This window comes from Rhinolophus hipposideros (genome assembly GCF_964194185.1).
Source record: "Rhinolophus hipposideros genome assembly, chromosome: 10".
Classification (NCBI taxonomy): domain Eukaryota; kingdom Metazoa; phylum Chordata; class Mammalia; order Chiroptera; family Rhinolophidae; genus Rhinolophus; species Rhinolophus hipposideros.
The window spans coordinates 15,420,888-15,443,266 of record NC_138056.1 but is presented as its reverse complement, the minus strand read 5'-3'; the positions used below and the strand labels follow the sequence as shown (position 1 = coordinate 15,443,266).

Below are 22,379 nucleotides of genomic sequence, written 5' to 3'. Positions count from 1 at the left end.
GATCTTGGCCTCTCACTGCACTGCTCAGAGGCCTCCAGGGGCTTCCCCAAAGTCTGAACCCCTAGCAAACAGTAAACGTCCCTCTTGGCTTTGCCCCTGCCGTTCCTCAGGCCCCATCTTGCCTGAATCCATCATGACCCCTGCACACGACACACTTGCTCTTTCCCAAACACTCCACAAATTTTCTTTTTAAAGACTTAATTTTTTTATTCTTATTTTTTTTTTAACTTTTACAAAATTTATTTGAAGTGTGTTTTTCCAGGGCCCATCAACTCCAAGTCAAGTAGCTATTTCAAACCAGCTGTAGACCGCACAGCTCACAGTGGCCCTTGTGGGGATGGAACCGGCAACCTTGTTGCTAAGAGCCTGGTGCTCTAACCAGCTGAGCTAATCAGCTGCCCCTCCACATATTTTCTTGACCCAAAGCCCTTGTTCATGCTGTTTTCTGAGTCTGGAGTGCCGTTTTCAGCTACCTCAGCTGGTGAATTCCTATTCAACCTCCAAGGTCCATTCCAAATGCCCATGTACACGAAGCCCCAGTTCATTTGCACTTTCCTTGGAGATTCCCACTGCAGCACATTCAGCCCTTTCCCTGCCAAGTGCTCCATACCTGCCTGACACCAGGTAGCAATCCTGTGGGATTTGTTGGATGGGAGGAGAAGCCTTTGGCAAGGCACTTTTCAGAGCTTTGTTTATGCCCAATTCCCTCTCTAAAGAGGGAGAAGGACTCCTTCCACCAGTCTCCTCCAGCTCTCTGTCCACACCATCTGTAATGGTGGCCATCAGCCCCTGAGAGCTGACTATATCCAACACTGAGGTCTAAATGCTTCATATAGTGGGTTGTGAGCTGAGTACGATATCTTGGCCAGAACAGAGTGCTGCATACCTTTGGCGGGGTGTGGGGGGTGAAACTCAGTTTGTGTGATGGTGGGGGATGGGACTGAGTGGATAAGGTACCCAGGGAGGAATGCCAGCAGCTCTCAGGTGGCCCTACTGGGCAGGCAGCAGGAAAGAACAAGGGGCCCAGAATGGTGCCGGTGAGCGTGCGGTGCAGGCAGGAGGGACCCAGAACTCACTTCTGGAGGAGACCTGAGGGGAGAAGACAGGAGAGAGGAGATTGGCCATTTCACTAGAGCCAGCCCAGGGGTGCAGCAGCAAGACTTTGTCTCTGAGATGACAGTGAAGGGGGACAGTGGAGAAAAGGGGTGCTCCTCCAACTGCCAGAGTCTGAAAGACTTCCCTGCTCTCACACCCATTCCCAATAGGGATCCTCACAGGAAATAAATTATTTTCCACTAGGGTACAAGAGAACCAGAAGTCAGGTTCTCATTCTAGGCCTCAATTCAAAGGAAGGAGGGAGAAAGAGAGGACAGCAAGATTTTCAGAGTTCCTAGCACGTTCTCATCCTATATCATTCATGCAGACCTTCATCAACAAACATTTATTGAGCACCTACTATGTATATCAAGCCCTGCTCCAGGGTCTGGGGAAACAGATTGAAACAAAGCAGACAAAAGCTCCACTGTAGCTCTTCCTCCATAGGAGGAAGGTAATTCTCCACATGTTTTGTCCCACATGCTTTCCTTAGCTCCATCCTGTCCTGACCAGAGATTCTGGCAAGTTCCTGGGGACTCTGGAAATCCAAAGAGTAATCCCTCATAACAGTCATGAGGCAGCTGTCCGTGCCTGCCCTCTGTTCTCATCGCAGCCCAGCAGGACACTTGAACAGGTGAAGAAGCAGTGCCCAAGGTCACAGATTCAGGTCTAGAACTCTGACCTTCCAGACACCAAGCCCACCCTTGAGCCCCCGCTCCCTTCCCAGCGCAGCTCCAGATGGGAAAATGGGAAGAACTCTTTGAGGGCCGTGTTTGTAAAACTCAGTCTTTCAATCCCATATCATCTGGGATAGGATTAGGATGACCTCAGGGCTAATTAGGATCATCCTGTAAAAGAATGCCTTTGAGGTCCTCAGAGCCCTTGGCAGTCCAGAACTTGTCTTCTCGCTTTCTCTTGGACCCACCTAGGGCAAGTTCCTCATCCTCTATGGGTCTGTTCTCATCCGGGGAATCAGGATGATAGACTGTCTCATAGGGCTGTGAGCGATTCAGGGAAACCATACACAAGAAGCTCTTGGTACACAGCTTGCCGTACCAGCAGGCGTGTACATGGTGCTGTCAGCACAGAGGCATTGCTCTGCCCACTCTAACCCCCTTCCGCCTCGCACCCCATCCACCTCACTTCATTATCGTCCCTGACGTGTAGATGGAGAAACTGAGGCAGGGAGACAGGCAAGGCATACCAGACTCTTCCCCTTTGGCAGATTGGACCAACTTTCTGCCTCCTCAGGGAGACTCTCTCGGCAAGAATGGGGCAGAGCACTGGGACCCAGGAGCCTCCTAACGATCCCAGAGGACCCATCTGCCACTCTTGGTGCCTCGATCCCAGGCCTGGAATAGCACAGAACCCCAGGGCCTCAGAAAGCAACTAATGCAGGGGTTTAACAGATGGGAGGCCGAGGCCCCGAAAGGGGACCTGTGCAGCAGAACTGTGGGTATGCTTGTCTTCTTCGCCCAACGGGGAGCTCTTTCCTTGAAGGTGAAGGCCATGGGGCTGTCCCAGCTCAGTGATGGGATGTAAGCCAGATGTGAACGCCTGTGGCTGAGGGGTGGGGCTGCAGACGGGGCTGGGGAGACCACTGGACACGGGGGAGGCCCACAAATCTGAAAGGGCCCTAAAGTCTCCATGTCCAATCTGAAATCTGATCAGAACCCCCACCAGCACTAGTTGAAACACCCTATCACCCACAAAGGGTCGATAATGAGAGTGGGTGGGGCCCTTAGTCCTCCCGGGGAAGAACTTGACCTTGCAGGATGTACCTGCAGGCATATTTCCTCTGTGCACCCTCACCTCTCCCCCGCTCCTCTCCCTCATAGGACAGGCCTAAACAGCCCAATTTTGTACAGGAATTTAGAGGAATCAGAGAAATAAGGGGACTGTTCCAAAGGCACATGGCTATTTCCATGGAAAAGTCAAGACTTGAACTCAGATCTATTGATCTCCAGAGAAGGCATGGAGGGAGAAAAGGAGAAAGAAGAGAAGCAGCGAAAGGCTTTTCAGCTACCAGAGAATATCCATTCGGTCTGTGGCAATTCCCAATTTCTCTCAGCTTCTCTGGGCCCTCCTCTTACTGGGCAAGGTTACCCCCACCTGGGCATGGGGTCTTCTAACACGCGACAGATCCTGTAGACAGCCCGTCAGCCTTCCCGCCACAACACACGACACACCCTAAGGAAAGCCCAGCCTCAGTTGGGGCTTCCCTGTTCCGGCATCGTCTGGTGAACTGGAATTGCCAACTTACTAATCTGTCTCCCCCTCTGGACCTGAAGGCAGAGGCTGTGTCCAGCGCTTCTCAGAATCCCCCACAAGGCCTGGCACAGTGACAGGCACAGTTTGGTGAGTGATGAGTAAGTGGATCAGGCATCTCAGTCCCCTCGACTGTAAAACAGGACATCTGGGCTAGCAGACATCTGGTGTCTCTTCCAACACTGGGTGGGACACCCAACATGACACCATGACCCACTGTGTGTAGGGGGGCAGTACCAGGGCTCCTGGATGCCACTGAGACCCCTAGGCCTGGCAGATGGTCAACGGAAAGAGGCGGAAGGTCGTCATGTGGCCTCGTTAACCCTCTCAGACACGCACTCTCATGGTTTCCACCACTTGGGAAAGCAAACCTGGCTCAGGGAGCCTGGCAGAGAGCAGGAGTCCCAGCTCTGCCTGGTCACAGGCAGGATGAGTCCCTCCTATCCTATGAGAACTCCCTAAGTGCTCTCCTGTTATCTCTGTAATCCCCAGGAATTCATGGTGGAGTCCACCTTGTTTCTGAAGTGGGAGGACTCCAAGCATCTACCCTATTTGATCCACAGAGAGAGTGCAATGTACTGGAGGGCTTACAATGAAGGGAGAGAGTAGATAAAGATGAACCTGAGCAGGTATTCCCCAAGACCATTTTCCTCCTTCGTCCCCAGCAGTGGAAGGAGGAGAACCCAGCAGTAGTTCCTGCCTTCCCATTCACCTGTCTGTGGGGCCCCATTTCTCTTGGGGCCTCAGTTTGCTCATCTGCTAAATGGGATCTGTAACACGTATAAAGATGGTGTGGAGGAGGTTTCCTTGCCCACAGTGAGCCATACAGGACAGAGGGTACACTCAAGAGCTGGGGCTTGAGGGGAAGCCTCGCTACAGTGTGGGTGGGCTGGGTAGACCCAGTGAGGGCCCCAGGAAGACACTGGGGGCTGGGGGCCACCCCCACAGGCCACAGGAGCACTCTTCCTACTCCTTGATGAGTCAGTCTCACCAAGGAGCCCCCACTATCAGCAAGGAAGGCCACAGGCCATGCGGCTCAGGCACGGAGTCACGGTCTCCCCGGCATAAAGCGCAGGTGCTCTGTCTCGCAGGCACACGGCTCACATACGCGGGGACACAGATGCAGGCATTCGGGCTCGCACCTGTCTTTCACACAGAAATGCACAGCAGTTAGTACACTCGGCCCCCTGAAGCACACTGGGATGGCGGAGCCCGAACCCGATGAGTATGGGTGGGGCACCACCCCCTCCACACTGTGCACATGCTAACACAAATCCCCAGGCCTCCACCCACAGACAAAGGTACTGGGACACGCTGGCAGCTGACCTTAATCTGGGTCAGGCCACACTCCCAAGTCTTCATTCATCCTTCCAGCAAGTAAACATTTATTATGCCCAAACCCTTACTCCTGGAAAGATGCAAGCTATAGGATAGCAGGCAGGTGTTGGATTTGTACTCCTGGTCTGGCACATAGTAGGTGCTCAGTAAATGTGGACATAGGGACGATGAGTGGAGACAGGGAGCATGAGCACCCCAGAGGGGCTGGGACCTTCAGAGCCTTGGTGTAAGCCTGGTCACTTGCGAGCACAAGACACCCCGCAGCTCCCCCCCCTCCATATTTAAGCCCCAGCCACCAGCCTACACCCTGCATTCAATTGCAGCCCTCCAGGACTGCCTCCAATCCCTACCCACTTTGTTGCTGCGCCTTTTAACAGACCCTAGGGAACCCTCAGGACCCCTTTCTGCTTCCAGGGAAGTCTTTCCTGTCCACACTACCCGATTTCTCCTGGACAAAAATGTATGTAAGGATGAGGAGGGCAGGTAAACCGGTTAAAGGCAGGTCCAAACTGGTACTGGCATACTAGAAACCCCTAGAGGGTCTTTGGAAATTGTCCAAACTCCAGCATTTCGCAGAGCTACAATTCCCACCCAGGAAGGGAAGGGACAGGGACTTCCCCAAGGCCACGCGGGCGGAGAGACGGCAACCGGAGACCAGCGGCAATCCCCACCCAGATGCTGCACCCTGCGCCGCCCGAGGGCCAAGCCGGGCCTTAGCGTCGCACCCCTAAGCTTCCACAGCCTCTAATCGGCTCTGCCACGGCCCTCGGAGCGCCGGGAGCACCAGCTGCTTTGCCCCGACCCGCGTTGTGGGCAGTGCGCCCGCGACGCGCTTGGAACAGACGCCCACGCTCCGTGGCTCCCCGTTTGGAAGGAGAACCGTCTCTAAAACAATCTGCTTTAGGGATCCGATGAAGCACGCACCAATTACCTCTCTTTCTCGAGCAGGTATCGGCGCCCGCGCCCAGCAGCCCCAAACCTGCGGTCCCAAGTACGCGCCGCACGGTCTCCAGGAAAGACAGGTACTTGGCGTTTGCGGCGCCGCTGTCACACGCCCCTCCCCCGTGGCCACAGTATTTCCCAGTAACCCTCCTCTCCTAAAATGCACGCTGGGTGCCTCGGAGCACCACGGTGACCGTCCTAGCTGCCTCTGGAGCCAGACTCCGGAACTGCCCACCGCCCCACATCTTCACCCCACTCCCCAGCCTTTCGCTCCTCTGAACCTCCCCTTTGCGCATCTCTTCTCTTCACCCAGCTTCAGCTTCCTTTCTACTCCTTCTCCGCCTGGTGCAGGCAGTCTGGGGTAGAGAAGAGGGTCTTTGCTAAAGATACACAATGCGCTGGGGATGGGGGGGGGGGGGTCAGGTCTGGTGTGTCTGGGGCCGGGGACACCTCTCTGAACGCACCAGAGGTTTCTGTTGCACCCAGTCAGCCTTTCTGGGGATACCAGCTTCCAGGCAGCACAGAATTTGCTGCTCCGGAGCTGCTCTGCACCCCTGTACTGGGAAAGGAAGGAGCATCTTGCATGGAAGCGGGGGTGTCGTTATATGCACACCTGTCCATGAGAGAAGAAGGTGCAGGGCTGTACCTCTGGAGGGGAGGTCTGAGGGGGCCATCAGTAACTCCCATCTCCGAGAAGTACCACCCTGTGTCTCCGAGGGCTTGCTATCTGGAGAGAGGTGCCTCTTCTTTCAGCAAAAGGGCCCTTTTTTGAAGAAGGGCCTCTTCTCACTGTCTAGTGCAAACCAGCCAATGGTGTGTGGTACCCACGGCTCCTGAGCGAGAGGGGACCGGTGGCTTTCATTCTGAATTTATTCGCTGGGCGATATCACCACGTAGCCCCGGCTTCACTGTCTTGGTTTCCTAATCTGACCGCCTGATGGTCACTTTAGCGATTCCTGGGGAATCCCGTAGCTGTGGGAGCACGTGGCCAGGTGGTGCCTGACAGGCGGAGTCAGGCACATGACTGGGCTCTCACGGCCCCATCCAAAACAGTGCCTGGCCTTAGTCCTTTGGGGTCGTGAGAGCTGAGGACGCTGAAGCTCTGGGTGTAAGGAATTCTCTCCTGCCAAGCATTCTCTCAGAGCGCCCCACCACTACCAACTCCCCTCTCCTTGCAGGGAAAGGCGCACCGCTGGAGCGTGGTTTCCCGTTTCCCCATCGTAAGCCTGCGGTGCCGTGAGCACTCTGGGCAGTTTTCCCCTTCTTTCCCTGCCTGCTGCTTCGGGCACCCTGCTGGTCCAGGGGTCATCGGAGTAGCCTGAACCCCAGACGCACACGCGGGACTACAACCTCACCTCACCCCCATATCTGCAAAGACCGTTGTATTTCCATTTCATATTTCCGTTTTAATTTGCCACCCAAACAAAGCAGTGCGCAAAACTGCCGGAAGGGAGAAACGCGCTGAGGCCAAGATAAAGGCACCTCTCCGGAAAAGTGCATCCAACTGCTCTCCAAAACGAAAGTCCTCGGGGACTTTGGCGACATTTTATGTATGGTATTTTAACTTGTTTTCCTACCACGGCCCCATTTTGCAGCTTGCACGGCTCAGGGCTTTGGCGACTCCGGGACAGCCCCGCGGCCTAGCGAGGTTACTGGTGCAGCGGGTAGTATACCCTCGCTTTCTGAGTCGGGACCATGCAAATATGGGGAGTACAAGGTCACCCTATTCGACAAACACCACCGTGCGGCACAAGGTGGGGCCCGCAGCTCTCCCAAGTCTTTTCTGCAACTTTCTTAAAACAACTTACAAAAACATTCTCCCCCCCAAAGGTTTCGTGTACATACACTGCGTATAAAGGGGTATCTTGATCCAGCTGGTAGTTATACTAGTGTTCACATATGTAACAATTCTTTGTACTTTCCACATAGCGGTGAGCCGTATATAAATTATTTATAAGAAAGAAAACTTTCTACAAATCGATTGGTTTAAAATAACACCAGACCTTTCATCCAGGCCTTCTGTTTTTTAATTTAAGAACGTATGCGTTTAGGCGGGGTTGTTCCAGTAGGCTGGTGGCGATCGAAATTAACTAAGTAAAAAATTAAAAGCACGCTCTTTCCCAGGCCCCCCACCAAACAAACTGACCAGGGGTCGGGGATGTCACAACTCCCAGTTTTCCTTCGAGGATCTCCAATCCCCCGCCGGCTCTTGCTGCTTCTGCCCTCATGTCCGTTTCTTGATGTCTTTTTTGGGGCCCATTCAAAAACACACCCTGGTTCTTTGACTAAATTCGAATACGACGCGACCCGGGAGGAGTAGATACATTTTGTGGGGTGTGGATTGTGTCGGTGAGTGGAAATAAATATCCTTAAGATTCAAACACTGCGTCTAATTCGATAAATCAGGACCAGCCCCAGTGGCGCCCTAGGGGTCTGCGGCCTGGCCCGCGCGTCTCCCCAGACCTCTGCTCTGAGAGCGTGGCCTTCCGGGCCGGGTGTCTGGGAAGGTAGCAATCCGCCAGCAACGAAAAACCTTCTTGCACCGAATCGAAAGCGAAAGAGAAGAGGGAGCAGGGCTGCTCCCCGAAGCGTCCCGGGGCGCATGGCTGAGGCCTGGCGCGCTGGCGGCGGCTGGGGAATCGGCCCAGGGTTTGGGGGCGAGGTGCCGATCCCACAACCCGGCAGCGAGGAGGCTCTTGGGGCAGCTGAGAAACGTCAGGTCACCAACCTGGAGTGTCTCCTGGGGCCCACTCGGCCAAAACACGGGCCAGGGACAGGCAAGGGCTTCGGAGGGCCGAAGTGCGCACCGGAGCCTGGAGAGGTCAGGTTTGCGGCAGGAGAGAGCCGGCTGGGGCTCTTTTGTAACCACGCGAAAATCTTAGCTCCGGAGAGGACTGCCTACTCCTCTCCTCGTCGCCCTTTTAGTACTGATGGGGAAACGGAGGCGCAGTTAGGAGTCGAGACGACTGCAACCGGGGTGAATTTCTCACCTCCACTTTGGCGACTCGGAGAAGGTCCCGCCCGCGGAGTCCAGCGGAGTCCAAGGCGGCTTCTCGGCCGCGCGCTCCCTCGGCTTTTCACTGGCGCTTCCCCAGACCCGTACCTCGCTGGCCCGTGACCCCGTGGGCCAGGGGAGTGGCTCCCGGGGCTGCGGTCCCGGAGGAAGCCTCGGAGCCTTGCCTCACGCTCTGTGTAGTTACGAAGATCAAGGAACTGGCTTCCGGCCCCGGGACCTACAGAGCCGCGAAGGAGAGTCCGAGGTCCAAGCTACCTGCCGCTGGTATCCAGACCGGCCGAGGCCCTGCCCAGCCCAGCGCCGAGGCTGGGTCTGCCCCCACTGTCCCCAAACTCCTGGGAACATTCCAAGGCTTTTTCCTTGAACCCCATCTCTCCCCTTTTGCATACACACTCTGACAAGCATGGAGAGAACAGCTGTGGACATGTGCCTCGGTTTCCCCCCTTGCTGGCCATCTAGAGAGCCAACTGCAGAAGCCCTTTCCCCAGCTGCCCCTATAAAGGGCAGAGCCTCATTTTGGGGTGCCTCGGGTTCCTCATCTTGGACCTAACGTGCCTAATTTCTTTTGTACAAGGGCCAGAAATCTCCTAGCCAGTGAAACTCAGTTGCTGAGAGAAGGAAAAGAATAAACAAGAGCTGTTTGTTGTTTGTGGCTTTGCCCTGAGAAATGTCTCCATCCTGGGCAGGGGAGTCGGGTCCTGTCCGTTATTCCAGGCTGCCTTTTGTCCCAACCTGCAGCTTATGGCTTTGCCGAGAGCAGGGGCAGGCGCTTGTCCTGTCTTCACAATTGGGTGCTCACAGGTTCCCAACAGCACTGAGGCTGATGATGGAAACACTAAGGAGGGTAAGCTAGACTCCTGCTCTCTCCGTTAGATTCCTGCTTTCTCCTGGTGGGAGCATACATCCAGTGAGGCCGTACCGTTATCTCCTACGATGCAGATGGGAGCCAGAGGTAGTTACTTTCTCACCGGTAACACTCTGGGCAGCCCCAATGGCTAACACAGCAGGGGAAGGGCTAGGCTGGCATGTGCAGGCCCAGTAGAGCTCAGAGGGGGCCAGCCCTTTCCCCTTTCCCTCTGAACCTGAAGGCATCTTCCAAACAAGAGGGAGGAAGCAGCTTAGACTCTCAACTTGCCTAAAATCTCTCAGCCTCCTCAGAAATGTCAGTGGTGAATTTCTTTAGAGCGTGAACATCCAGTGCAATGGGAGAGAAAACACACGAGTCCCCTGGCTTTGCACAATGAACCTTCATGGGTCCCCCAGTTTGTGACTCACTCTAACCCAATAGTCCCAAATGACATGGACAGGAGGGGCCTGGGTGAGGCCAGGAGGCAGGCCAGCGTGTGTGTGTGTGTGTGTGTGTGTGTGTGTGTGTGTGTGTGTGTGTACAGGAGGGAGAGCCCCCCACTGCCTGGTGTGGAAGGAGAACCTGTGTGGAGCTGCGAATGTCTGTGACCTAAGCGCCTGATCTCATTCTAACAGGAAGGTGGAGGGGAAAGGTGTAGGAAGCGGGAAAGGCCACCGGAACTTTCTAAATCTGCTCTCAGTGCAGTCCCATGGGTTTGGGAGTGTGTGACTATGTGCTAGGCCCCATGAGTAAGTATACTTGATGTGTAACTCTGTTGGCTCATGAGGAAGAGGTTTTTTTTTTGTTTTTGTGTCTTTGTGTGTGGAATGCCAGTCTAGAAGGCATATGATTGTGTGAATGTGTGTGTCCACAACCACCTAATGAAGTAATTCCGAGGCGGTGGGAGAGCCAGTTTGAGTATAAGAAAGTGCTTGCCATGGGCTGTTTTCCTAAGGTTATTGCATCTGCCAAGGCCTCCCCCATGTCCCGCCTCTGTCCCAGGCCTGGTACCTCTCCATCAGGCCTGGACCAGCACCAGCTCATCTCCATGATCCTGCCTGAAGGCCAAGGCCTCAGGGGGAGACTGTGTACCTAGGTCTTCAGGTCCAGAGAAGATTTTCCTCTCCCTTTTTGGTTTCCCTCGCTGCCCTGGGGGCTCACCCATCTTGATTCTGGGGAAGGGAAGGCCTAGGCTCCTGAGCTGCCCTGGCCTCAGGCCGCCCTTGAGAGACTCTCTCCTCGACTATGCTCGTTGCGCTGTGGGGGCCCAGGCCTGCGTTCAAGGGGGCTTGGAGGTCATTTGGGCCTCGGGTTCCCTGTAGGCCCAAATCAGGACCTAGAAACTTCCCTCTTCCCCCAGCACTGGGCCGCCTGGAGATTTGCGGCTTCCTGCCTCCCTGCGGAGCCGGCCCTAAACCATTGTTCCGAGGTCAGCCAGCGTCTCGGGCTCGCTTACAGAAAAACGCTCGGAAGCTCTGGCCGGCCCTCCTCCCAGCGGCAAGCCGCGCTTCGGGTCCCCGGGACTTGGGAGTTTCGCGGCCCCGGGCGTCTGTGGACCCGCGTGCGCGTTGTGCCCCTGTTCCACGGCCTCCCGGGCGCGCTCCGCCGCCTGCGCTTGGGGCTCCCAGCTCGGCTCCGCACCTGCGGCGCTGCCACCTGTGGCGAGGCCGGAGCAGCCTCCGAGCCGGCGGGGAGCGAGGCCCCCGCAGCTGGGAGCCCCGCGCGGCAGCCCCGCGCGGCAGCTGTTCCCTCTGGACGCCGGGAGCCGGTGAGAAGCACCCGCTTTAAAGCGGCCGCGGTCGGCGCAGAACGAGCGGTCGGGGAAACGGCGAGGTGCCGTGCAAACAACTCCAGGTCGCACTTCACAGCCAGAACGCTTCGCGCCTCCGGCCTTGCGCCGCGGGCAGCCGTGGAAGAGGCGGGACGAGCACCTTGGTTCCCCTCGGGGCACGGGACGCCCATTCCCCGATCCGGAGTCACTCCCTGCTCGTCCCCGCGTCTCCCGAGCCCAACGCCTGCGTCCCGCAAGCCTACTGGGTTTGGGGGGTGACGAAGCCACGCGCCCTGGGGCCCAGCCCCAAAGGACCCGCACGTGCACTCACCGTAGCAGGGGACCTGCAAAGCCGCGTTGTGGCCGCCGCTGCCTTCCTGGAGTTTGAGGCTGCCGTCCGGGGGCGTCTTGCAGGCGCCTCGCTGCAAGTAGAGGTGCTGTTGGGGCGCGGGCGGCGGCGGCGGCGGCTGCGACTGCGGCGGCGGCGGCTGCGGGGCTGGCGGCGGCGGCGGCGGCGGGAACTTGTTAAAGGAGCCCCGCGCCGCGGCGCCGCTCTCCAGAGGTGCCGCCAGGTCCTGCGGCCCTGCGCCGTAGCGGGCCCGGCTCTTGGCGTCTCCGAAGCCCTGCCCTTTGGTGGCGGCGGCGGGCAGGAAAGTGGTGCCGAATTTATCGCCGCCGGCGTACGCCCTAAAAGGCGACGAGCCCTCGCGACTCTGCGACACCGGGCTGTAGTAGGTGTCCATGGCAGCGGCCGGCGACTCGCTGTAAGAGACGCAGGTCTCAGCATTCATGCCTGGCGGGCGCGGGCGGCGGGCGGGGGCTCCGGAGAGAGCGCGAGGACGCCACCGCGCGCCTTGGCGGGGAGTTTGGAGAGGCGAGGAGGCGGCGGCTGCGCGCCCCGCGGGGGCCTGCTCGCTCTCCCTCCTCCTCCTCCTCCTCCTCCTCCTCCTCCCTCCACGGGTCGCTCCCTCTCCTCTCCTCTCCTCTCCTCTGCTCTCCTCTCCTCTCCTCTCCTCTCCTCTCCTCTCCTCTCCTCTCCTCTCCTCTCCTCTCCTCTGCTCTCCTCTCTTCTCTCTTCTCCTCTCCCCCCTCCTTCCCCACAGCTGGCTCAGGGAAAGAATCGAGGGCTGTAAAAAGAGTCAGATGTTTCGGAAAGTTGACCAGATCTTTCAAACCCTCTTAAGGTTTGGGAGGGGGTGGTACAGGAGAGTGAATTTGTTTTTTTCCTGACCCTCTCCTTCCTTCTCCCCTCCTTCTCACCCTCCTCCTCTCTCCCTACTCTCCGTCCAATTTCCCCGCGTCTTCTTTTCGTTCTCTTACGGAGATGCTACTAAATCGCTCGCAGAGGATTCGCCCCCGAGGCGCCCTGCGGCTTTTCCGATTCTAGGCTGGGCGGGGAGGTGTTGGGACACTCAGAATGATCGGGTCCCAGCTTTGGCCTAGGGGAGGGGGGCATGCAAAACACTTCAGTAACGGATTTAAGGGGGGAAAGAAAAAGCCTAACAGGTTTTGCATTCGGAGTCAGAAGGGCCACTAGCCTTAGACTGCAGGCGAGTCGTTTGCACACTTGCGCGCGAGTTGGGCGGCGCAGCCGCGGGCCTCCCCACTGGTGCCTTTTCCTCTGTGTTTCCAACCCCTCTTCCCTATTCTGTGTCTCCATGAAATTAACACACACACGCCGCAGTCGTCCTGTGTATGGCCACTTTCACGTCTGGTTAACTATTTCCCTCCCCTGTAAGGGCGCTGGATAGGCGTGCGGAGGGGCCTGTGTGCACTCAACCACGGCGAGAAACCTTCGCCTGGGCCAGTCTTCAGAAACGTTAGGGCGCTGCCCCCTCCCCTGCCCTCCGAGCCCGGGACCCAGACGCGGACTCCTCAGGTCTGCGCCCAACCCAGGGGATTTTCTGGCTGGCCAGTTGGGAGTTTGGAGACCCGCTGGCCGCGCCCCAAGGTCGCGCTGTCACCTGCTCACTACTCGGGGTGGAGGTGAGGCAGTGTCTAATGTCTGATTTGATGGGTTGTGGTTTCACTCACGGACGCGCGCCTCAGGGCCCTGGGACCCTCCACAGCAAGGAGAAATAACTTTTACGGCTCGTCGAGCCCCTTTCACACGGCTAATTATCGACTGCGCCTCACAACATCCGTGAGTGGTGCAGATTGGGGTCCCCAATTTTCCGATGAGGCTCAGAGAGGTGCAGTCACCTGGCCGAGGTCACACAGCCCATAAGTAGCAGCGCCCGCCTGGACCCCGTGCTAAAGGTAGTTCCTCCTCCCACCTGGGATGACGTTGCCGACAAAGAAAACGCAAAGAACCAAAGAACCGAGCAAACGGATTTCGACTGCGGCATGACTCAGTTTGAAGGAGACTGGTTAGAGCAGCCCTCAATAAACTGCAGGGCAAAGTCCGCGGTTGGAGGACAAACCTCAAGGGAGTCTGGGACTGGGGTGAGAGGTGAAGGGGCAGAGTAAAAGGAGAAAGGGCCTGAGTGCCCTGAACCTAGGAGTGCGGGTCAGAAGTCAATCTTCTGCACCTAAGGTCTCCCAAAGAAAAAATATCAGGGGGGTCGTGCTTCTACTCCCAACCTCATCCGGGCTAATCCTCACCCTCACCCCACTCCCTTGGTATCTCTGCTCTTAGCTCTGCCTCCGACTGCGCGATCCCACATCTGGTTTCCATCGCGGCTTACCTTGAAGTGCTCGTTAATAAAGATATTCCGCAACCCCTGGCCGGGGGTGCGCAGGTCTGAACCCCTCCCCCGCCTTTCTGGACCTCGCCTTTCTGGCCCGCAGACCTAAGCCTCGTGAGGACTTTATATTTATTGAGGGCTTATCCTACCCGAAGCCATCCCTAGGTCTTTCTCCCCACCACCCGCAACAATCTGGCGATGCTCGTCTTATCATGCCCACTTCGCAAGCGGGTAGACTGACACTCAAAGAAACAACTAATATTCCAAGCTCAGATAGCAAAAGGTGGATGAGCCTGCCATCATCCCAAAAGCGCTTGTCCAGCTGAAGTTTCTTTCAGTTCTTTGAACCTGCCAAGTTTTGAATCCCCTAATCTCAGCGCTATGCTTTTGTCTCTCTAATGATTTGGGGTTCAGCCTAGAGTCTCTTACTTCAGAAAGCCTTCCCATCTGTCCCAGTCTGATTTGGTGCTTCCATTTGCCACGTCTGTGTCCTAGACTTCGTGGTTATCTGGATGCTGGGGTGGGTGTTCATCTCAACCTCACAATATTTGTGTCCCACAAATATTTGTGGAATAAAATATTAAAACCAGGGCGGTCAGACCCTGGGTCCTTTCCACTGCCCAGTGAGGCACCAGTTCCCAATGTCTTTGGTTTCCTCTAGCCGAGGACAACGAGTTGCTCTCCCTCTGCCTCTTCATGAATCAAGTGACAAAATTAAGAGTATGCTGACCTCTCCCAGGCTGCAGGAGAACAGCGAGTTCTCTGAGAGCAGGGGCCAGGCCTGTCTTGGTCACCACAGGGCTCGCCACAATGTAAGCACTCATTAAATGTGTGTCGAATGAATGAATGAAAACGCCTTGTAGTCCAGGGCTTAGAGGTGCATTTTTGCCAGGAGTTCCAAGCCAGCAAGCTACTCTGGTCCCGTGGGCCCAGAAGCTGCCTGCAGGCACTCAGATGGCGGCAGCACCCCCTCCTCTTCTCCTATTTCCAATTCCAGGTCTAGACCCAAGGGGAAGACTATGTGAAACGAAACACAGGGGGTGGTGTGGGGTGAGGAATGATCCCAAGACAGGCACAATTGCACTTACACAATATTCTGGGTAACCTCTGCAGTGACTGCACTCAGTGACTAAGAAGCTTTTTTTGAGTGCTGCCTCTCACCACCTACCCATCCCATGCTTTTATTACCTGTGTAATTACTGCTTCAGCCACCGGTGCTTGGGATTTGAAACCAAGCACTCAGGAGCAGCATTTGATGTCCTCATCCAGAATCCATCCTGGTGCACTGAGGTCCTGTGCCCTTGGAACCAGTGCGAGGGCCTTCTACCGTTTTTACATTATACCTTAGAGTTGGACTCAGAAAGCGTGAGCGTGTGCCTGTGAGTGAGGAAGTGCCTGTGGCTTTGCCTGCAACCACGTGAGAACATTCTGGGTATGTCATATACCTCACAAAACCCGCCAACAACTCCCTTTCCTAAGTCCCTTCAAACACACACTTCTGAGGATAATGCCAGTACGCCCGTAGCTGGTTATTTCTATGTGCGTTCAATCATTTGTCAGTCCATTGGCCCATCCATCCATAGTAGAAAACCAAGCCACTCCCACTCATTTCCTCCTGGAGGGTGCAGGGAACCCTTGAAGCTTTCTGGTGACACCAAGGGTACTGAAGCTTGGTTCTGGCTCTGGCCTCTGTGGGTGATTTCTCCCAAAGCTAAGGCTGCCCCTGGTTTACTGTTGGTCTCTAATTCCACCCCTCACCCCCACCCCCACCCCCACCCTTGACAGGCCAGGCCCTTCCTTGCACTTCTGATTACTTCTCTTAGGATCAGGAATGGTGTGGGGCAGCAGGGCCTTCTGCTTCAAGTCCTGCACCCCCACCCCCTGACAGGCAGCTTCTTGGGTGCCCCCTTCTACCTCTCTTTCACATCGACTGCTCAGCCCTCCTGAAAGCAGCTTCCTCCTTCCAGGGGGCTCCGCACAGGGCTGGGGAAGGGCAAGTGATGAAGAAAAATCTTTCTTTGTCAAGGCCAAGTGCTCAGTGTCACCTCCTCCGGGAGGCCTTCCTTCACCACCCTCACCACTGCTGTCCCTTCTGCCTGTTTATTTCCTCTGCAGCATCTATCCTGATCTGACATTATCTTCCACACTGATTTAGTGTCTGTCTTCCTACCAGAATGCGAGTCCAAGGCTACTGTCTCCCAGGTGGGAAGTCCAGTGTTCGGCACACAGCACTGCTCAGTAAATATCCGTTGAGTGAATAACTAAAGGAGTGAATGAACCGAGAAATGAATGAATGAACGAATGAATATTGGAGGAGCATTGTCTCAGGTTTGGAGATTAACTTTCCAGTCCCCATGGTTTAGGGCTGCAGCTCTTGAGGTCAGGGGTGTAGGACTGAGTTGCTTAGAAGGCCCCTGATTGGGGTGGAGGGGAAAGGCACAACAGATACTGGTTTTTTCCAAAGGGAAGACAAATTCAGAACCCTCTTCTCGGGTGTAAGCTCCCTCCACCCCTGTCTCCCAATGCACTCTCTCCCTCCACCTTTTGGACAAACAATGGAGCTCAGGGCTGAGGGTACTCCAGCTCCACCCCGCAGACCCACTTATCTTCTCTGAGACCTCGTCTGATCGCCCCACGCCCCAACTTCCCGTGTGGACAAAATGGGACCGTACCCACCTCAGCGAGTGTGTGTCCTACTTAGATCCAAGTCGCCACTTTGTAAATTCCAGGAGGCAACGAAGACTGCTCAGAAATTTGGGCATGCTCAAAGGACACTTTGGACAACTGCAGAGGGGTCAGGAAGAGTCAAGATATAAGTGGAGGTGGAGCAGGAATATTGTGCAGGAACCCCCCCTGCCCCTCAGAGCCGGGTACACAAACCGTACACTCTGGACATAACGTATTATTAGCAATCGTGAACCGGACAACAGTTGCAAGTCAGCCCTTCACATTGATGTATTTGCGGGTCTCTCAATAGCCCTATGATGGTGCTATTATCATTTTCCAATGATTAAAAAATCGAACCACAAAGAAGTGAAGCAATTGCGTATGGTCACATAGCAAAGCTGAGGATTTGGGATTCGAACTCAAGTGGTTTGACGTCAGAACCCATGCTCTCAACCACTGCGCGTCCCCAGGGCTCTGTCTCTACAACCAAGGCTGGTTCTCAGAAATCCCTGGGGACCAGCGGGGTGAAAGGTTCCAAATCCCTCACGGCCCGGAGGGCACGTGGAGAAGCTCGCACTTCTCCAGCGCCCTAGGCGCTCGGGCACCCCAGCGGCAAGTCGGGCCACAGACTCGGAAGCTCCCCAGTCCCGGCCACACTCACAGACCCCCGTGTCCTCCGAGGGATGGAGGACGAGGCCATCAGACCACGAGGTCGGCGCCAGCGCACGCCACCCGCACCCACCCTTCCATACCCTGCCCCGGTCCGCGCGGCAGGAGGACGCGGCCGCACCTCCCGGCGCCCGGCTCTAGCGTCCGCACGACGCCAGGGCTGGCCACACCCCCGGTGGGGGACCCAGGGAGCCAGGCGCTGCCCTCGCGAAGTTCTCCAGGGGCTGCGGGGCCGCGGCGAGTGTGGGCGCAGGACCGGGCTGGTGCGGTCCAAAGGGCGCCCAGCTGCCCTGCAGAAGGACCCCTGCGGCGGTCGCTTAGGTGCTTTGAGCCCCGCGGGAGGATCTTGCCAGGAGGGCCGGGGACTGGTCCAGAGCTGCCCAGCAGGGCCCCGGGAGGCTGTGTCGCCCGCCCTTCCTCCGGGCCCACGGCCCGCACCTCACAACCGGACCTGGACCCCGAGTGTAGGGGCTTAGCCCCGGCCCCCGTCGGCCCCTGGCTGGGAGAGGCCTTAGACGGCATCCACCTTCCCGGCTACCATTCCGTGTGTCATAAGGCGGGGTAGCCAGGAGGTGGAAAGGAAGCCTGCGCTCAGGAACACGTCTCCATTCGCCTGCGAATAGCGCAGTCTCCCTAGTGCCGGGTCATCGAGGCGCCCTAGGGAGTTCTAGTCGCTCACACACTGGTCTTGAGAATCAACGATGTACAAAGAGGGATGAATGGTGTGGTTTTTAAAAATGACGCCCCCCGCCGCTCGCTCCCGCAGTAACGCACGTCTTTGCCTCCTCCCTCACCTCCACGCCTGCTGCGCTTTGGGGACCGACCTCCTGGTACTTTGGCGCTGGGGCTGGGGTTCTGGTCCGAAGGCGCAGGCCGGTTGCACCACCGAGCCTGGTTCATTGCCCCCCTTCCCTCCTCAAGGGCGGGGAAAGAGCTCCCGGGGCGGGGGCCTGGAGAGCTCCGTGGAAAATCCGGCTCGAAAGCTCGGGAGACTAGGTCTCCACTCTGCCCTGCGACCCCTTTAATCCTAGATCGGGGAGCAAGTTGTTGGGACCAAAAGGCCTCCTCTGAGGTCCAAGCCGGTGCACCCCTTGAATATCCCTTACAGCTCAGGAGAGCACAGATCATTTAAATCCATGCATAATTACTAAACGCCATTAGCCAACCCCCCAGTCAGGTGTTTGGAATGAAGCCCCCGTCCCTTCCTGTTTTCTGCCCTGTCCCTCGTCTCCTGGAAGCAGGTCCTCTAAGACTTTAAAATGTGGCTGGAAAAGATTGACTGTGGGAAAACCGAGGCCAAAACACACCACCTCACTTATATAGGGGTCCGCAGGCACCTCCTGGGCAGAAATGGGGGGAGGACCTGCCCTTGCTCAGTCTTAGTTCCAGGGAAGTATGTAGGAACTTTCCAGCCATTTCTCCCCCCGGAAGATGGAAGGCTTCAGTAATGGAGGGAAAGGAGTGTTGATGGTTAGAGGGAGTGAGGACCTCGTCACACTGGGTGTCTGCATGTGCCTATCTCCGGGGAGAGGGTTCAAAACTTTCCAGAGTCTCAGAGGAGCCCCTAAACCCCAGAAGGTTAAACTCAACTGGTCTGGGGCAGAGCTGGCCCCTTGGGGAAGAACAGGGCTCTCCTCAAAGTGCTCTCTGTTCTCCCAGAGTGGACATCACCCCTTTTCTCCCAGGCACCCTTTCTCTCTGCAACAGAGAGGCTGTCACACCCAACTGACTGGCTAGAGGATCTCTTTCAGGTGGGTGGCACTGCTATCTAGTAAGGGGTGGTCTTTCCGTCTCACACCCAGAAAAACAAGCTGGAGATGTAGAGAGGTAAGGAGGCAGGCTTCTATGCGGGCAGGGGAGGGCTGTCTTCCTGATTCTCTCCTGCTGGTGAGCCTTGAACGCAGCCCCCACTTTCCTGTCCTTTCCCCACTCCCCACTCATCTCCTTTCCTCCCATCCCCAGAGCCCACTGACACATCCGCACTCCTTCAGAGCCCTGGCCTTACTCTGCTCCCGTCACTGGGGAGAGCATGGCTCATCATGCTCTCTTCCAAGGTTTCATGTGTCCACTTGCTCCCTTCCCCAGCCCCAAGAGTTTGTGGGCAGCCGGTGGTGGCAGCTGTGCTGATCCCCATTCCAATCCTCCCTCCAGTGTTGTCCTCATGCATGGTGGGAGGGGGCTTCTGGATTCTCTCAGAGGCAGAGCTGGGTTGGGGAGTCTGTCTGTGACAGTGGGGAGACCTCTGGGGCTGGTAAAGGGGCAGGGGAAGGAGGCAGCCGCAAAATGCCCAGATAAGAATTCTATTACCGGGCAACAGCCCAGCTTTAGATTCAAGTTTGAATCCCAGTTCTGCCACTTTTTGGCTGTGTAATGTGGGCAAAGTGATTTCCTTCATGGGCCTCAGTTTCCTTTTCTGTAAAATGGGGATACCAATAGTCCCTACTTCATAGGATAGCTGCAAGGATTAAATGAGATCATGCTCACTGAAGGTATTTTCTAGCAACAGCAATAATGACCTCCTTTCCATATCAGAGACTGGTGTTTAAACATCACGGCCCAGCCTTACAGAACCAGAAATGACCAGTTGGAGTTCTTGTCCTTCAACCTTTAGAAAATGGGTCATTTTCATCCTTGCTCCTCTGACCACAGCTCCTCCCTGAGTCAGGGTCTTTTCAAAGCCTCAGGAATGAAAAGGCCAAAGGAATCTGGAGCTCCCACCTGCTGGTCTGCCCTTCCTCTCAGCTGGTGCAGGCAGGAGATGGGGTGTGTGTTATGTGCGTGGGTGGCGAGAGGGAGGTTTGAGGGGAGGAGATTCTTGCTGTCCTCCAGCTCCACCCCACCCAGCACTTGAAGCAGCAGCGCTTTCACGTCCCTTGATTCTCTTGGAAAGCTCACTACTGCCCTGTGGAGTAGAGTCCACGTTCCTCTTTTACAGTCAGGGAAATGGAAGCCCACAGAGGCGACGCCCTTCGCCCAAAGTCACACTGCGAGCCAGAGGTCAGGTCTGGTATCTTTGTCGCGGGAGCCACGGTACTCAGGGACCTCACGATCGGGGGCGGGGCCTGGCATTAGCATCCCTGCCTGCACCCCCACCCCTGCGGCCTGCCGCCTGCCTCGGGAGGGAGAGGTCCGGCCCCAGCACCTGTTTTAGGAGGCAGCCGGATCGCACATTCCGATCCCAGTAATCCCGAGGCTTGTGATTGGCAGGGAGCAGGGCGGAGAGGAGGGAGGTTAAGTGGAGAGTAGGGAGGAAGGGAATGCAGCAGAGGTGTTCTTGAGTAACCTAGACTCTGGAGATAGAAGGGGAGCCAGCTACAAACAGCGCTTGGCACAGTTGCTGGCACATAGTAGGTGCTTAGTAAGTGGTGGTGGTGTTTATAATTCCATTGCCTCCATCTCTTTCTACCTGCCTGTCAGTCTTCCCAGCCCCTCCATCCGGCCTGTCGTATCTGAGGATGCCGGTGTGCCGACCTCTACTCTCTTCCTCTCTAACTCACCTTTCCTTCCCTCCTTGGGACCTGTGGGCACACAGCTGGCCTCGCCACACTCCCCCTGCACACCCAGAACCCGGTCCAGAGCGCACAGCTGCGGCCAGACTGGGGACACTTCTCCCAGAGCCCACCTGTGGGCTCCAGGCCCAGGAGTGGAGGTGGGGGAAGCAGGGGCCTTGACCGCCGCGCCAAAGGCGGAAGCGCAGCGCAGCCGCGCGGTCCCTCAACCCCTAACCCTTCGGGGGCCTAAGGCGCGCGTCCCCAGACCGCAGCGAATCGGCTTGAGAAACCAAAAAGGCAGCTGTTGAGATAAAAGAAACAACCAAATCTATCGCCTTGCTCCAGGCTGGGCCACCAACCACCGAGGGTCAGAGACAAAACCCCAGGAACCGGGCTGCGGATCTCTCTGGAAGGTGGCGCCTTCGCTGCATTTATTGGGTGCCAGTTCAGGGCCCTCGCGCACCTCTGCGGATCCGCGCGATGCCCCCTCCCTCGATCCTCACGCGAGTGCTGAGGGAGGCAGGGCCAGCTCACCAAGAGGAGCCACCCAGGGAAAGGCAACCCCTGCAGAGCTGGAGGTGGACGGAACCGGCGCCTGTGATATCGCAGCCTCTGCGCAGTGATGCGCCGTGCGGTGTTGGACTGAACTTCCTCTCTCAGCCAGTCTCCTCCAGGTGCCCAGCCATCCCCAGGAGCGCGGGGACTCCTAGCTGCTTTTGCAAAATTGAATTCGTTTGCAGATCCTATCGAGTTTTTCAAGGGGTGGTTGAAACCGCGTGCTCTCTAGAGCCAGGCAAGGCAGGGGTGCTAATCAACACCGGCAGCGAGTGGTGTTATCTTAGGCACGTCTTTCTCCTCTCTGTGCCTCGGTGTCCTCATCTGTGAAGTGGGGGTGATTATTTCTATCTCCTAGGGGAGTTGTGAGGAATAGAGATCACACAGATAGGTGCTCCCTTCATCCACGCCCCTCCTTACGCTTATTGGGGACAGTGCAGGCTTTGCGGGGGCTTCAGGAACATGCAGTTCTTGCCACACTGACCTGTCTATCGGGTTCAGATTACCAGTCGCCAAGGTTCCGGAGTCCCTCATCCCCATCGGGATCCTCAGGCCCTGTGACTGGCACTCGGACGGCCCCTAAGCCCCCAAGTGTGGCCAGTAGCCTCCTTTCAGGATTTGTCTCCTTTGGAATAATTCACTGGTCTCGCCAAGACCCCGGCCAAACTAACCGACAAGTTTTAAATTTCTTGAGGATGAAGGTGGGGAGTAAAATGAGCTTTGCTAATTATTGCACCTAGAATAACAAGTGATACCCATTTTCCGTTGTTTAAAGGTGAAATCCACGAAATGCAAAATTTGCCATTTTAAAGAAAACAAGTCAGTGGCACTTAGTATGTTCTTAATGTTGTACAACCACCGCTTCTGTCTAGTTCCAACACATTTTCATTATCCCAAAAGGACCTATTTTCCTTTTTCAGCTCTGTCTCCAGAATTGAGCTGTGTGCAGGCAGACGAGTTAGACACCAGGACTCCATGACCTTTCAGCTCATCTTTTCAATGCCTTTAAAAAGAGTTCAATTTCCCAAATGAT

General features: G+C 56.3%; 1 protein-coding gene across 1 annotated transcript in view; it reads right to left on the bottom strand.

Moving 5' to 3' along the window:
* ALX4 (ALX homeobox 4) overlaps positions 1–12,068 on the bottom strand; it is a gene marked incomplete at its 5' end in the record, with an annotated part of 41,853 nt that extends 29,785 nt beyond the window's left edge. The window contains one exon of the mRNA XM_081063326.1: positions 11,609–12,068. Coding sequence (XP_080919452.1) covers positions 11,609–12,068 — 460 coding nt within the window. The remainder of the gene's footprint in view (positions 1–11,608) is intronic.
* Between the last annotated feature and the right edge of the window lie 10,311 nt (positions 12,069–22,379).